The sequence below is a fragment of the Lontra canadensis genome, unplaced genomic scaffold, assembly GCF_010015895.1.
Source record: "Lontra canadensis isolate GAN:19392208 unplaced genomic scaffold, GSC_riverotter_1.0 scaffold3, whole genome shotgun sequence".
In the NCBI taxonomy this organism is placed as follows: Eukaryota; Metazoa; Chordata; class Mammalia; order Carnivora; family Mustelidae; genus Lontra; species Lontra canadensis.
Window position 1 is genome coordinate 48179752 of NW_022630997.1, and position 17015 is coordinate 48196766.

Sequence of the window (17015 nt, forward strand, 5' to 3'; positions counted from 1 at the left end):
CTAAACAATTACAAACAGTAGCAACCATTTTATTAGGTTTCATGATTCCATGGGTTGGTTGGGGGTTTAGCAGGGCCTTATTTGTACTTTTCACTTGTGGTCTCCCTTGTAGTGGCAGTCAAATGGTAACTGTGTCTGGGTTTGGGGGCTGGATATTTGAGGCCTTGGTGCTTCTTCTTCCTTTTCTCCATGTGGTGTCTAAACTCCTAGGGCCCCTTCTTGTGACTTTTTCTCCCACAGGGTAGCCTGGATTTCTTGCATGATAGATCAGGGCTCCAAGAAAGGAGAGATGGAAGCTGCCACACCTTCTTAATGCTTAAGCTTCAAAGTTACCAGAATGCTATTTCTTCCCCATTTAGAGATAAGAATAGTCATGAATCCTGTCCCAGGTCAAGAGGACCAACAGAAGTGATATGTATGTACATGGTGATTGTTAGAAGTTGGTCTCTGGAGACATCTGTGGTCTTCAATGTCAGTGAGGTAGTTGCTATGGTTTGTTTTCAGCATCCTTACTCGTCCTCCCTAGGACTTCATTTTCTACCCTGATGTTTATACTTTTGCAATAATAAAAACTAGTTTAACAGCAGCATGAGTCATCTCCACCTCTTTGTATTCTTGCAAAGTTTATAAAGCAGTTTGTTTTAAGCATCTTATATATACTCTTTTGCACAGGAAGAAGAAAGTCCCTACCCTTAAAATATTTTTCCTTGAAATATTTAATGTTTGTATATTGTTACAGATCTGTTTTTGTTTGCTTGCTTGTTCTTAGTAAACAATAATCAGAACACATTTTCTTGCCCATTTATCTAATCGCCTTGCTTACCCATATGGGGTTTCTCCATCAGCAACACAGAAACAATTTGGCTTTGGTTCAGAGAATCATTGGATTTCTATGAGATATTTCTATGACATAGATTGCTTAGATAGATCTATGGGGGGCAAATTATACTTTTTGGGACAATAAAAGGAAATTACCTAGAAGGTGACTTAGTGTTTATTTCTATGAACATTATTGCTTTGTGACTTGCTTGCCTGTTACCATAAAATACAAAGACAAAGGTCCTTGGTTCTTTGTGATTTAGCCATGACTTTAATCGACATTATTCATAATGTTCCTTCTCTTTCACTCTCTCAGTTCCTCCTCCTCACCATACCGCACATTAACCTGTTCTCTGACTAAACAGTCTACTTACTATTCGCCAAATTGTCCATCACTGCCCACACCCTCAAACACATGTGCCTTTGTATATATGGTTTCTTTAACTTGGTGCTTTTCCTACTCCTCTTGATTCCCCTGCTGAGCCCCTCATCAACCTTAGGAAGCTCAAGACTAATACCAATGTTACTTTGCTCATGAAACCTTTACCATTATCAGCAGCTGGAATCAGTGTTTTTTCTTTCTGGGGCATTTATAGCATGTGTAGTTCTTTTATAGTAGTGTTCATATTCTGCATGTGTTTCTCTTTTTTAATGGATATTTTAAATGGATTTTTATCTTCCCACTGGATTTCACATCCTTAAAATGTTAGATGTAACAACATCTTTCACTTAGTCGTGCTTTGAAAAGCTCTCTACCAACTCCTTATGTTAGTCTTCACGATTGATTTTTATTTCTGAAATGAGAAATAATGCCATAGTATTATTATCTCAGTTTCTAAGGGGAGTCAATTTACTGAACATCACTTAGCTAACTGGTAGAGCTGAAGTTTGAACCCCAGTCCACCCAACCCAGCCCAAATTTGTAACCACCATGTGAGGGGTCAGGGATAATGGCTTATCACCTTCAGAACTCCCAGTGCCTAATAAACTGTTTTACCATCCTAATGTTTTTTCTTCATTACCACTTGTTTTACAAGTTTTTTTTAATTAAAATTTTTTCTTCCTTTAGTCTCCTTCCTCATCATTTATTTGAGAACTGTGTACCTATTACAGTTCTTAATAAGGGAGGAAGATTTTTTTTTAAATATTTTATTTATTTATTTGACAGAGAGAGAGAGACAGTGAGATAGGGAACACAAGCAGGAGGAGTTGACAGGGAGGAGGCTTCTTGCTGAGCAGGGAGCCGGATGTGAGGCTTAATCCCAGGACCCTGGGATCATGACCTGAGCTGAAGGCAGATGCTTAACAACTGAGACACCCAGTCGCCCCTGGGAGGAAGATTTTTAAACCACATTTCTTTGTTTAAAAATTTAAAGCAATTGAATATATCCCATTTCTATTGTATTAAGCATAATGAAACATGCATTTGATTTTACTAAAGGCAGGTTAAAATTTTTATTTGTGTTTATTGAGAAAAAAATTGCCTATTTTATAAATGCCTAAGTAAGGACTTGAGGTATGTAAAATTAAATAGGATTCTGATAAAACACAAACAAAACAAAAACTTCACTAATTTTTTAGTTGCTGAGTTGTTGAATTGCTATAGGCATCTCTTCCCCATTTTAGTAGTATCAGTGCCACACTTAGAAAAAAAATGTATGTCCTTGTATCTTCTCTTCATCATCCTCATAATGAAATAATATTAATGATCCAAAAGATACAAGTATCATTCAGTAGACACAATAGATATACATTGAATTAATTATTAGGTGATTTAGTTGCTATTAGTCAATTGCATTTTGACAGTCACATTTTGCTATTAAAATTAATATAGCATTAATATCCACATGTATAATTTTTTCTGGTTACCTGAGGACAATTCTTTTCTGAGACTCTTTTCTTTCCATTCCTCTTCTCCTCACAATTTTATTCTTTTTATTCTCTTATCTAGTGGTGGTGGGGGCAGTGCTGTCTTACAGTTTTCACATACAGCTTTCACTTTTGGGTTTCAATTGTAGAGAAATATATTATTTTATTTGAGACCCCAAACCACTTACATCAGTGGGAAATAGAAAAATTGATGTCTCAAAGCCTTTTATTAAACCATAGTGAGAAAAGATGGAAAACCCCTCAGTCTGATTTTGTGCCTGACATCTTTCATGCCTGGCCACAAACAGGTATTTATTGAAAATACATACCTCTATCTCCTATTGGCCTCCCACTAACTTCAGATTTTAGTGCTTCAGCTTCTAAGGTTGTCCTATTTTTACAATGGCATGTTGGATTCTTCTTTGAAGTTTTTTTGTATGTCACTCAAGTGAAAGGAATGAGTTGTTCCATTGGGTGGGAAAATAATATGGAAATTAATAAAGTAGAGGCTTCTAACATATCATACACAGATATAGGTGAGTATACAATTTAAATGGAAAAAAAAATCCCATATGTCAGAATATGCCAGAATATATAAAGAAAATTACTTAACATTTGAGGTGTTCCATATCTTGTCCCTATTTGCATTTCTAGCCTTTTCTCATAATAATTCCTCTTTTCACAGCACAGTACAGAGGATGACAGAATCAAATTCAGTAGTGTGCAAAGCAGACGTGGTAAAGTATGGTCATCAATGGATAGTTTATGTAAGACATCAGAGTCTGTTACTTGGTTCATGACAACATTATCAGCAGACAGATGTATCTATTTTATATTACATTCCCTTGAAAGCAGATCCTAAGACCAGAGCCTTAGCGCAGGTTTTTTATTTAGGAGGCAATTCCAAGAAGCATGTGTAAGAGAACATGAGTGTAAGAGAACAGGCATGGAAGGAGGAAATAATATGCTATTTGAGGTTTCTACTGTAGGCAGCAGAATCTTAAGGATCTGTAAGAAGAGAAAGAATATCTCCCAGAATTATCTAACCAATAGATAGAGACCAGGAATTTTATCTGGTAGTTCCTGTCTGTCTCCACTGATTGATAGTTGTTCCCAGTGGTGTTCCCTCTTCAGAACTTCCAGGCTGTCTGTGCTTGGGTGGAGACTCACAGAGACTTAAAGCAGACCCTAAAAAAGAATAACAAAGAGGAACATGGAATGTATTCGAGGTGGGATGTCTTGAAAGGACAAGGAACTGTTCCTTTACAGCAACAGCTGAAATCAGGAACTGGTCCAGTGGTGGAGACATCATCTTTTAAACTTTTTGTCTTATTTTATTCTTTTTACCTGAAATGCTTTCCGTTACATCTATTGTACCTAAGAAATCCTGTTTCAATCCTTACTCTATCACTGTTCTAGTCACACTAAATTCTTGCCATGTCTTGAGGATCCCTTTATTTATTTATTTATTTATTTATTTATTTATTTGTTTGTTTAATCACTTATGATAGTCTTCATTCTAGAATGCTATGCTTTCCACCTCCCAACCCCTACTCTTTTTTTTTTTTTTTTAGATTTTTATTTATTTATTTGACAGAGAGATCACAAGTAGATGGAGAGGCAGGCAGAGAGAGAGAGAGAGAGAGGGAAGCAGGCTCCCTGCTGAGCAGAGAGCCCGATGCGGGACTCGATCCCAGGACCCTGAGATCATGACCTGAGCCGAAGGCAGCAGCTTAACCCACTGAGCCACCCAGGCACCCCCCAACCCCTACTCTTAACAGCTAATTCAACTTTTAAAATGGAATACCTATATCTCATCTTTACCGAAGGCTTTTAATGATAACAATGCTAGTTGTTTCTTATTTATTTATGCTTCTTGTAAGATACTCATCAAACTCTTTTTGCAACTCTTACGCCCTAATATTATTACCCTGTCTTTGTTATCCTGACATTCCAGTTTGCCTAGAGTGGTGCCTTGTCCTTAGAGAGAAAGCTCAAAGTGCATTTGTTAAATTGAACAGATATACAGCTATAGGAAAGAAGATTCATTTTGCTTATTATATTTGAATTATAGTATGTCAGGTAATTTCTATTCATTTTCCAACAGGATTTTGCAAGCATTGGCATAGAACTTATTTGTAAGCTTATTTTACAGTCCTTATGTCTTGTCCTACTGAACATAATATCACATGTCCATGGTACACCTTTTCTTATTTACTGTGTTTTGTACTTAGCAACATGTGTTAGAATAAAGTTTAAAAAATGTGTTTCTAACGTCGTTTAATTAAAAAAATTAATTTAGCCAAAGCATTTATTTATTTGTTAATAATAGTAAATCAGCTATAGCTCAAGTCTCACCTTTACAACATATTTCAGCACTTCTGTATGGAAGGAAAGATTGAATGAAAAGCAGGGAAAACAGTGAAAGCCTGGAGGGGGGTGCAACGAACAGGGGAGTAAATACCATTACAGAGAGGAAATGCATAGACCATAGCACTGTAAGATTGCTAGAAGTATTCTAGAAATAGGAGTTTATTTTCACTGTTTCTACCTCTACTCATCTCCCATTCATCCTTCAAACCATTGCAATAGGACTTCTGCTTCCATTTTTCTACTCAGACTGCTCTCGCTAAGTTAATCAATGACCTCTTAGTGGTCAAATACATTAGATAAGTCTTAGTTCATTTTATTTAACTTACCTTTAAAATTAGACTCTGAAACTCATTATCTTTTTGAAATTTCTTTGCTGTCAGTTTCCTGATTTTTTTCCTTTATTGTGACATTTAATGACTCTCACTTCTTTATTAGATTATAAGGGACCATGCATTTCCATCTTGCTATATTTCATAATAGCTTGCTCTTGGTAGAAAGGTAATGAAATGATGTTTAGAAATAATTGTTGAATTGAATGGAATCAAATACACAGAAAAGAAGATTCAGTAAGTCCATAATGCGGGTACAATAATTGCATATGGTAGGATAAATTCATTTGGAGACCGTATTGACATAGATTTATTTGAAAGTTTCTCTTTTAGTTGTTGGTCATTTGCTCTCTTTGTTTTTGGCCATCATCTGAGTCTCTTTTTAGATCCCTCTCTTCCATCTGCACAATTCCCATATATGGTAATATTTCCTAAGATTTTATTTTTGGACATCTCCTCACTGTGCATGATCCTATCTGCCTCCTTGGCTTGAATTACCTCCCATATGTATGTTGGCTATTAATTGCATATCTTTAGTGCACATCTCCCCTCCCATTTATATCCTGGTTATAAATGAAAGAAAAAAGGACAAAAGGGAGGGATGATAATTGAAAACTGTTCCCCCTTTGAGATTCCTTCTACTTTTACCTATCTGGAACTAACATAACTTGCAGTTCCCAATTCAAGTCCTAACTTGTGATTCGTTGCCTGACTTCTCTGGTTCATTCTTTATGGATATCAAACACATTGTTCATCCGCTTGAGGTCTTCCCCTTGCCTTGTAACTCCTTAGCACTCTGCACTCTGTTCTACTAAGTGCTCAGGCAATATTAATTAGTTGCTATTAGTGATTTGCCTTTCTGCATGCTAAGCAGATTCTTTCCTTGGGGATCTCCTATAGCCTTTGTGAAATTGTTAGAAGCCAGAAAATTTCACAATTCTTTTTCCTAAGATGATGCTTAGAGGTATTTTTTCTCCCTGAAATCTATAATTATTATGGATTTATATCCTGCAAATATTATAGGAAGATAGTGTTGGTTTTTTTTAATGCAGCTACCATAGCATTCTCATGTAATTCAAAACTAGGGTAACTGTTTATTGTTTTAAAAAATACTCTAAAACATAATTTTCACAAAAAGCAAATTATAAATTTTCTTTTCTGATAGTTATCTCCTTGTTTTAGCATATGGAAGTTATTAAATTAAATAAGGAGGTTCACTTTAAAAATTAGGGAGACATGCATAGTCACTGACACTGTTGGGTGAAACTTTTCAAGATACTGTGATCCTTTAAGACTCAATATTCTATAAATACAATGCATTAATTTTCTAATGCAGTTTTAAATTTCAGTAAATATCGCTGAATAGAGTAATTGCCTGATTGTCATTTATGAGCTTACACATAATCTAATTTAAAAGAACTAATTGTAGTAGAATGTTATACTTGTTTAATAATTTAAGGTGTAAGGGCAAGAACAATTAATGCAGATGAAGAAAATTGGACATCAAACTCATTTATTATTCTCCTTGCTCTATTAATCTGTTATTAACTGGCATAATCGGTGATCTAACTTGGTTTAATTACCATGAAGACTACAATTTAGCTAATCAAAATTTATCATCAGTTCCTCCAATAAAGTAGAAAACATTTCATAATTTTGTAATTATGAAAATACATGATGTACAATGTTGTTTATAGACATGCATAAACATTACAGTAGTACAATTTTTTTGAGGGAAAATGGAGTATTATCACTTACAATCTGACCTCTGGGCTAAGTATAATTTAAGAAAAAAAACAGTGTATTTTGAGAGCAAGAGAGCTATTGCTCAATTATTTTTTTTTCCTTGGATATTTTGTTTGTTTTAACTTTGTAAGTGTCATTCATATACCATCTTAAATATTATTAGTTTAGAGATTGCATAAAAATATGTAAGATTAATTTTGTAACTACTGAGATTGTAAAAATAGGAAATATCATGAACCATTTCCTGAAAAAAAAGTGAATTTTTTATTTCTCCTCAGCTCCGTAAAGCTATTATAGATCATGTGTCAGACTCCTTTTTGGATACAACAGTCCCACTTTTGGTTCTCATTGAAGCTGCCAAGAATGGCCGAGAAAAGGAAATAAAAGAATATGCTTCAATATTTCGTGAACACACCAACAGGCTTATAGAGGTAAGCATGCTAGAACTGTAACTACTCCAAATCCAGGAGAATAAAGCTCTCATTACCCTTTCCCAGTTGAACTGTACTCAGATGAAAACTTTTGGCCACTTATTAAATGAAGAAAAGTTCAGTATTTTTTATGTATATATGTTAAAAAGTATACACACATACACACATACACACACACAAACTGGTTAAATGCAGATTCTTTGTTTTATCCTTACACATATTTTCTTGTTCTAAGATGAAAGTATTAAATATTTACCTCATGTCATTTTATTATTTGTCTACCATCTTTTCATGGCTTATTACTCCTTCACCCTTTCAAATCATACTCAACTATGTAACATGACTATAGAAAAACAATGTCAAATATACAGGGGTAGAAATATCCAGAATAAATAAGTGGGGATAGTGGATTGGTCCATGTCCCATTAGAGGCAAAAGGAGATGATAAAACTATAATTTCTTCAGCTTGGAAGCTAGGAGCATGGAAATGGTCCATAATTTGGGGTCAAGATGGCATATTGCTGAAAGAGCCATAAAATGCTAGACAATTCCTAGGAAACAGATACTAGAACCTATTGTATTATGGAGATGTGTAAGGCAGCCACAGTATAAGAGAGTCTGAATGGAAGGATTTCTAACACCAGTAAGATGGCAGTACTCGCAAGGCCAGGAACTGGTAGCAGAAAAGGGAAAATGTGCTTGACCAGATTCATATACCAGAGCTGATACACTGTTAGGACTCATCAGTATGACTGCACTGTTGTTTATGAATTAAATGTTCTGACTGCCACACCTTCATATACTGGCTGTGAACTTTGTGGTGAATATGTTTGGGGGCTCAAATTGCTTGCAAAAACTTGTGAGTCAGAGATAGACATCACATGAATTAGAATCAACAGCATTTTATAGAACATCTATTAAAATAGAGGACTTTCCCAATGTCTTCATCTTATTTATGTCTTTAATGTTGATCCACTGGGAAGGAAGTTTCTAATGTAGCTAGCATTTGCACTATAAACTCTCTGGTTCCTAGTCCACACATCAAGAAAATGAAAAGAGTTGATAAATAGATAATTACTAAGATCATTTCACTCCTAAAATTGACCTACCTGCATCTCTAAAATCTACTTTGAGCTTACCAAGAACTCTGTGAGACAGGGTAACTGTTATAATTCTCATTGACCTTAGATGGAAATAAAGGTACAAAACCAGACCAGGCTAATTATTGCCAGAGCTGATTTCCAGGCTTACAATTTTTAACTAATTCATCCAATTATTTATTATATTTCTCATCTTATTTATTCCCTCTTATATTTATTCCTCAAATATATATTCAATCTTCCCCCTAGGAAAATGTTTAAGCAAGAGGCAAAGCAGAAGGAACAGATCATTAAAGGCACCTAGCTAAGTGTGGCCCCTGACAATCATGATCATTTTCTCTAAAAATGTGTTGTCTAAGCTGAAGGCACACCAAATTAGGAAAACAACTTTTTGGTGAAATATTCTGAAAGTAAAAGTTGATTTCTGCTAAGAAACTTATATCCTTATTCCTATTTCTTAGTTTAGTGTTGCTATGAAACATAAAACTCTTATGGTGCTTGGTAAAGAAGAGCTTCTTGATCACAGTTTTTTTGGGGAAAAGTTGCATCTATTTCTTCTCTTGGGGATTTTACAGTTCTGAGAAATCCATAGATAAGATGATCTCTTTAAGTCAGAAATTCCCCAAATCAGTTTACCTAAGGAATTCTTCCTTCCATGAGACTTATTAGAGCAGTGCCTTGAAGGAATGCATGAGAATGCTTCCTCAATTTATTGTGAAATGATGGTTTATTATTATGAAAACAGAGCTCTAAGAATCTTTTAAAAATTTAAGGACCTTGAAAATTCTATATTTCATGTGAACATTGAAAGAATGAAAGATTGTGTAATTTTGAGCTCCTGGGGGACTGAGAATGGGTTTTACTTAACATTGAAAGTCCCCTTAACACAAATAATGAGACTATCCTAGCTTTGGAGTCACAGTTCTCCCTCTGGTACTACTTAAAAAGTGGCCTATGTCATTTTCAGTTCCAGTTAGTGCATGACTACATACCATACCATCTCCAAACTTAGTGGCTTAAAACAATAATTTATTATTCTTTCACTGATCTGCAGGTTGTCTGGGCAGATGGGCAACTCTCACTTAGGTTCTTCCTGGGATTATTGTCAAATATTGGCTGGGTATGGAGCCCTCAAAAGGTTTGACTGGGCTCGACATACAAGATGTCACATTCACATGACTGAAAGTGCTTGAGAACTATCACCTGGGAGCTTAGCCATGGCTCCTCACTGGAGGACCAATACATGGCCTTTCTACGTGGCTTCAGCTTTTTGAAGAATAGTAGCTGGTTCTGAGATGAGAGGTCCCAAAAGCAAGTGAGAGACAAGAACTAGATACTGATAGCCTCTTAAGATCTTGGCCCAGAAATTATCAGAATACCACTGCCACTATATACTATTGGTCCAAAGCAACCGTGGAGCCTGCCCAAACAGGAGGGGAGGCAGGGAGGTGTGAGACTTCACCTTTCAATGGAAAGAATAGCAAAGTATGTGGCCACCTTTATTCTACTATACTTCTCTTTTCAGGACTTCATTTGCTTTATATAAAGTAAAGGTTAACAAGGTAATATCTAAGGTCATAGCTGGTTTCTAAAATTCTGTGATATAACAAATATTTTTTACAATTGAAGGACTTGTAATTTTCTTTTTCTTTTTTTAAAAGATTTTACTTATTATTTATTTGAGAGAAAGAGAGGGTGGGGGTGGGGGTGGAGGGCAGAAGCAGACTGCCCGCTGAGCAGGGATCCCACTGCAGGGCTCTGATCTCACAATCCTGAGATCATGACCTGAGCTGAAATCAAGAGTCAAATGCTTAGCCAACTGAGCCACCCAGGTGCCCCAAGACTCCTCATTTTCTAACAGCTCTAGACTTTGGTGAAAATGAAAGTGGTTTTTAAGTATACTGCTTGCCCACTAGGTTGTTTATATATAACAAGGAAAAAAAAAAGAACACTACATTTATCTCCCAGGAAAAGTTCTCTTTGAAAGGAGCTGTCTAACTAAGGCAACAGAGAAAATCATCATTAATTTACTACAAATGTTGAGCCAGAAGTGTCTGTGACAGAGTCCCGGGAAATAGAACTTAAAGGATCAGTTTCAGAAGACATTGTGAGTTTACTTTGTATAGATTGTTTACCAATCCTCCACCTTTGTTTTCCCTACTCCTCCTCCACCCAGACTACTTAGACCCATCTTCTTCCCAAGCTGGGTACTTTGACAGAGCAGGACAGAAGAAAGTCTTAGATTCTAAATGACTTCAAGAAAAAGCTATTTTCAAAATGTCTGGGTTTTGATACCTCGACTGTGTTTGTCAGAGAAATCTAAATCAGTGAATTTGTTGCAGTAAGACTTAAATGGAAAGAAAAGTCCATTTTTAAAGAATTCCTATCAGATCTTTGAAGAAAAACTCCATACCATTAAAGGAATACTTTTGATAGTAGTTAAAATTGTAACTTATACCCAAAAAATAGAAAAAAAAACAAACAAACCTGGATTTGAACACAAAGAAAAACAGCAGCAACAACAAGAAAGCATTAAGAAATTCTGCAGGTAATAATTAGGCAACCCAAAGGATTTGGGGCGTTGGAGACAAAAAGTGAGAATGAGGAGAAGAGTGGCCAATAAATTGGGCCTGAACTTTCCTATTCTCTAGTGGAGTCATGTCTGAGGTCTTGTTTTATATTATCATATAGTTTGGTGTAAAATGATCATGGGTGAAATGATGGTTATAAAACCCTGGGTACTGTTAATAACTGGAAACTTAGATCCTTATGGCTAATTTTGTTTAGTTATGCAGAACTCAGTAACCATTATGTAAAACATCCTACTTTGAACATCCAAGTTACTCTGCGTTTTCGGATCCACCAAGCCACAGTGGAAATGAAAAGGAGTCAAAAGGTTGGCATTTAAAAAATCATCTTTACGTAGTGATTAGCTATTTAATGACAAACATGCTCATTGACTTATACTTCCCAGTATTTGATCTTGGACTGATGGTGAATTAGGGCACCATTAACTCTACTGACTTCTATGAATAATACCTATTAAACAGGAAGTTTAAACTATTAATTTTATCTTAAAATTTAAAGTATTCACTAATTCTGGAGAGTTAGAGTTTTATCTGTCATCACTTGGAGTCTATTTTGTTAGCCAAATCTATGCAGCTAGTACTCCAAAATCTGCACTGAATGAAGGAATGCATTCATTACACTAACTCACTTTTGTTTTTCTCTAAAAAGTTAACTTTTGGGATTCTAGTAACAGGACTTGGAACAATGTGTGAACCCAGTTACTTAGTAGGGTGACTTCTTATTCTACTGTACTTGAATACTTGAAAATAATTCTTCACTATGATATTAGCAAACACCTTTGCCATCAATTATCAAAAGCTAACACTATAAACTCTACTCCAGATCTCCATCAGATGGAATTTGTCACAATTAGATAACACTTTTAAAGAACTTTGCCCACTTCAGAGATAAAGTTTCTAACTTTAATGTGGTAATATAATTGTTATTCAGAAGAATGCCATTGCATGCAATACATGCATTGCTTACTATAATAGCTGTTATTTAATATTTCTTTGAAATTAATTTCTAAAAAATCTACTACTATTTTTGAATCATACTATGCTCTCAGCATATCATGCTTTCAGCAACCAGTTCATGTTGAACACTACATAGTTGCTACCAACTAAAAAGGTAAAATCTCCAGTTTATCCCATGGATTTTACTATATTAATTATCACTAAATATGACAGTGTTAACGATCTAGGCCTGAAAATTTTCTGTGAATTAGAGAAGTTTCTCCATGTGAAAAGTGAGCTTCGTCAGTGCTTTGACTTATTCATCAAAAATTCATCTGTCTTGATGCACCTTATTTTAGTAAGTTTCATGGGAGCCTTTCATCAAAAAGGAAAAAGTGGGTGGACATTTAATTATAATACTTCCCTCCAACCTACAAAGCTGATTGTTCCCACTCACAAAATGGCGAGCCAGATTTAGCAAAGCCCCAGTGCCAAGAGAGAAGGCTGTAGAGGGGACTCTTGCTGTTTGCAAGAAGTGCTTAGAGCTCTCAGCTCTACTTTTATCTTTGCTTTTTGACAGAATCCTGTTCCAGTGTCACACATTGCTTTAATTGATGATCTGTTATCAAATAAGGATATGCTCAGTTACAAATAAATAAAGCTTTTGGAGTCCTATCTCATTCTTCCTCCCCCCCAAAAAAGAAAAAAAAAAGAAAAAAAAACAGAAATAAAGAAAAAGAACAAACCCATACTTATACTTGCTCACAAACCAACAACTGTTCTCAGTGAGCATCTTGGCAGCTCTCCTCTTTTGATGAGGAAGGGATGTTACAGCTAAGTCAGGAATGCTTTTGCTTATATAGAGCACAGGTGTGACTGCCCACTCCCTGGATCAGAAACTGTTCAACATCTTAATCCTCTTTCAGCTAATGCTCATGATGAGCATGATTCTTAAAAGCCTAACCTGAATGCACAGTGAGTGACCTTTCCATGTTGGAAAGGTTTTTTTAATTTTTTTTTTTTTTAATAAATTTTCCATTCATGGTGTTTGACATACAGGAAAATGGAGAGTGATAAAGAAAAGTCAGAGCCTTTTCATAGTCATATGTAGGTATTTTTGAATGAGATATTAGTGTTTTGGAATTAAGGGGGGGAAACTATGTAAGATTAGAGTAGTTTGGGAATTTAGTATGAAGTAAGCAACGTAAGCATTATTTACATCAAAACTACATGACTAGGCAGCAGCTGGATTTGAAAAACTTAAACTCTAAGTTGAGATACAAGTGTGACTAAAGTCACAATGCTCATTTTTGTGTTCCAGGAATATAATAGAAGTGAAATCTAGATCTCTAAGTTGGCTGAAGCATGAAGTGGGATAAAAGGCAGCTGATCAATACCCTTTAATATTTGATTCCCAGGGTGAATAGGTTAGATTTCATCTTAAGAACTGGATGATCCAGTAATGGATTTGGAAAGCTGTGGTTGTTTCTTGCCACAGGAGGGTCTAAAGGGAAGCCATATTTTAGGAGAATATGTGTATGGATTATTTCATATCTGGTTATAAAATTTTCTAACCCCTAACAATTGATTAGAATCTCATGAATATAAACTGGCACTTAAAAAGACTGCACTTAAAAGTTAATTTAATCTTGTACATTAAAGAGAGAGAAAACTAGATTTAATCATGAACTTGGAACATAAAAGCAAGTGACTTAAGACTTAATGTCATTAGATTAATGCTATCCAATAGAAATAGAAAGCAGAACACATATATAATTTAAAATTTTCTAGTAGTCACACTAAACCAAAAAAAAAAGTAAAAATAAACAGGTGAAACCAACCTTAATGATATACTTTATTTAATTCAATATATCCCAAATATTATCATTTCAACATGTAATAAAAATAAAAACTATTAATGAAATATCTTATTTTTCTGTACTAAGTCTTAGAAACCTGGTGTATATTTTACAGGTACAGCCTATCTTATTCTAGACTATCCATATTTTTAGTGTACAATAGCCATACTTGACTGGTGACTATGTATTAGACATATGGTTCTAGATAGATGTTTAACAAGTTGAGGACAGCAGTATAGTCATTAGTTCATTCATTTGTTCATTCATTCATTCATTCATTCATTCAACAAATATGTCTTAAGTGCCTATGGTGTGCTATATACTCTTCTGGACCCTGGGAATACTGCTATATATACTCTCCTGGACCCTTGGAATACTGTCTAGAGCCTTCATTTTTATTTTCTTAGATTGATATACAGTAAGTACAGCATTCAGTAAATAGTTATTGAATTAGTATATAAACAAAGTAGAATGTCAGTTAATCCTATGGAAAAATTTACAATATGACAAAGAGCATGACTCATTGAATAAGGTGTAAAATATGGAGACAGACTTGGCTTTGAATCTTGGCTGGATGTTACTGGGACAGTCAGTTAGTATCTCTTGTATCTTTTCTATAAAGGGCATACTCCATTGTACAGTGAAAATAATAGTGAGATTTGAATAGGATGACACATTAAAGTACCAAATGCCACATAATTTGGACATTGGTGTTCAATGAATATTAGTTTTCCCTTCCCTCTTTTAAGCATTCCCCCCCCAAAGTTTTATGTAAAAGAGGTGACTTGACTCCCTAAAACTCCTGATGAGCAATGACATTTTCCTTTTGAAAAACTCATTTTATAAGAAATTTCAAATATACTATAGTTGTTGGAATTTTGTATCCAACTTCCAAATATAGATAATTGTTTTTCAGGAATATTAAGAGGCCAAAAGATGGCATATACAAGATATCCAGTGTAAGTTATGTCCCCAAGATTTTGATATATACTTAATTGGTGTGTGGAACTTTTCTGAAACTTTCCAGTATTACTCTCCATGATGGTATTTGGCCAAGAGTTAACAAGCAAACATGCTAACAATTACTGATGAATAATGCCAGGCCTAGAAGCCAAACTTTGTTTTTACCATCAGTCTGAGTATGCAGGCTGGGATGGATCTATTTTAATTAATTCACTATTTGACTAAAAAAAAAAAAAATTGAGTGAAGTCCTCCAGTGTGCTCTATAGAGCTCATCTATACAGAGCCCTGCATTGAAAACTTGATTCCGTTTTTGTCTTTTGTGTTTCAAAACATATAACTCCTCTGTAAAACATATCTACTCCCCAGAATAAGTAACTTTAGCAAATCACTGAACATCTCTAGAATTCAATTTCATAATCTGTAAATAGAAAATGAGGGATTAAATAGTTTCTATTTCAAGCATTTAAAATTCTAAAAACCAAGGAGAAATTTCTTTTTTAAAAAATATATATGTATAGATAATTTGATGGTGGATGGAGGGAGCTGGTTAATCAGAAGTTTGGAAGAGTGGTTATTTTATTGTATTTACTGGACAAAAAAACTTATTTTGAATAATAAGGAACAAAATAGGGAAGAAAATAAGGTAAAACAAATAAAACATTTTAGTAATCTGTACCAGCATCACGTAATACATCTTATACTTATTACCTTATCACATCCATGCTCACAATGATAGAGATAAATATTTTTATTACCCTAAGGAGGCCCTAGCTGAGAAAAAATTAAGCAACTTACCTAAGGTCAAATAGCTGAATGGCAGAGTAGGGAATCAAATTGGTTCTCTCAATGGCAGAGATTAAAGGACTAAAGGTAACACAACAAATCTAAAAATGGAAAGTGAGCCCAAGTCTTATATATATTTAATTTATTGATGGAGAGAAATTAATGGTATCTTTCTGAATGCTTTTAGATGGGAGACCTGCTATTAAGTTGATCAAACTGCAAAAGTTTTAAAAATGGATTTTTTTTCCCTACAGAATCTCTAATCTTTTTTTTTTTTTTTTGAGCATAGTAGACACACAATGTTATATTAATTTCAGGTGTACAACTTAGTGATTTGACAAGTCTATACATCAGCTATCTTCACCATTAAGTGTAGCTCTCATCTTATTCTACTTTCCTTAACTAGAGAAGCAGAAAGCCAGAAGCATACATTTGTGCCCATGAAATCTTTCTGCATGCAATCATTCTTTATAACTGAGAGGTAACTGCTTAGCTAATAGTTAGTGATTAGTCCAGTATATAAGATCTAAGTGAGATCATGCATCATCTTCTGATGAGAAAGTATAAGTAGTCCATTTGTAAGTTGACTTTTTGGAACTTGGAATATATTTTGCCCGTTTATCAGTATTATGTATACTATTTAGCTTCCTCAGTTAATCCACAAAAGCCCATTGAATCCTTAATAGAAGTTAAAAGTCACAGAGCATTTTATTAGGAGTAATCTTCCTAACTTAAACTGCATTTAGATGTGCTTCTCCCCAGTCTTGTATGCAAAGTATCCCTAAGGTAGAGACAGAAAATGAAGATGCTTACAGGAGGAGACAAAAAAGTAATTCGTGAAAGGGCTCAGTAGGGTGAGCCTGTCATGAAATGGAGAACATAAGCTTAGTCTAAAGTGTTCATTTTTATTCATCTTCAGTCAATTATCGTTCTGCATGAATTCAGAACCTATTTTGTCAGACATTACAATTTCTCAAAAAAACTCAGATATATAGATTTTAATGTAAATATCTGTTGGTTTCTAAGTATAGACAGCTAAATCAGTTTAAAACAAAATAAGGTAGGGGTGCCTGGGTGGCTCAGTCAGTTAAATGCCTGACTTTTGATTTTGACTCAGGTCATGGACTCATGGTTTTGGAATTGAGCCTAGCATCGGGCTTTGTGCTCAGTGTGGAGTCTGCCTCAGTTTCTCTCTCCCTCTCCCTCTCCTTCCCATTC

The 17015-nt window shown here is 34.9% G+C and overlaps 1 protein-coding gene across 5 annotated transcripts in view; it reads left to right on the forward strand.

The window, feature by feature from the left end:
• Positions 1–17015, forward strand: part of CTNNA3 (catenin alpha 3) — a 1751355-nt gene that overhangs the window by 935164 nt on the left and 799176 nt on the right. For all 5 annotated transcript variants that reach the window (XM_032842041.1, XM_032842013.1, XM_032842050.1 and 2 more), the window contains exon 9: positions 7415–7567. In XM_032842041.1, coding sequence (XP_032697932.1) covers positions 7415–7567 — 153 coding nt within the window. The remainder of the gene's footprint in view (positions 1–7414; positions 7568–17015) is intronic.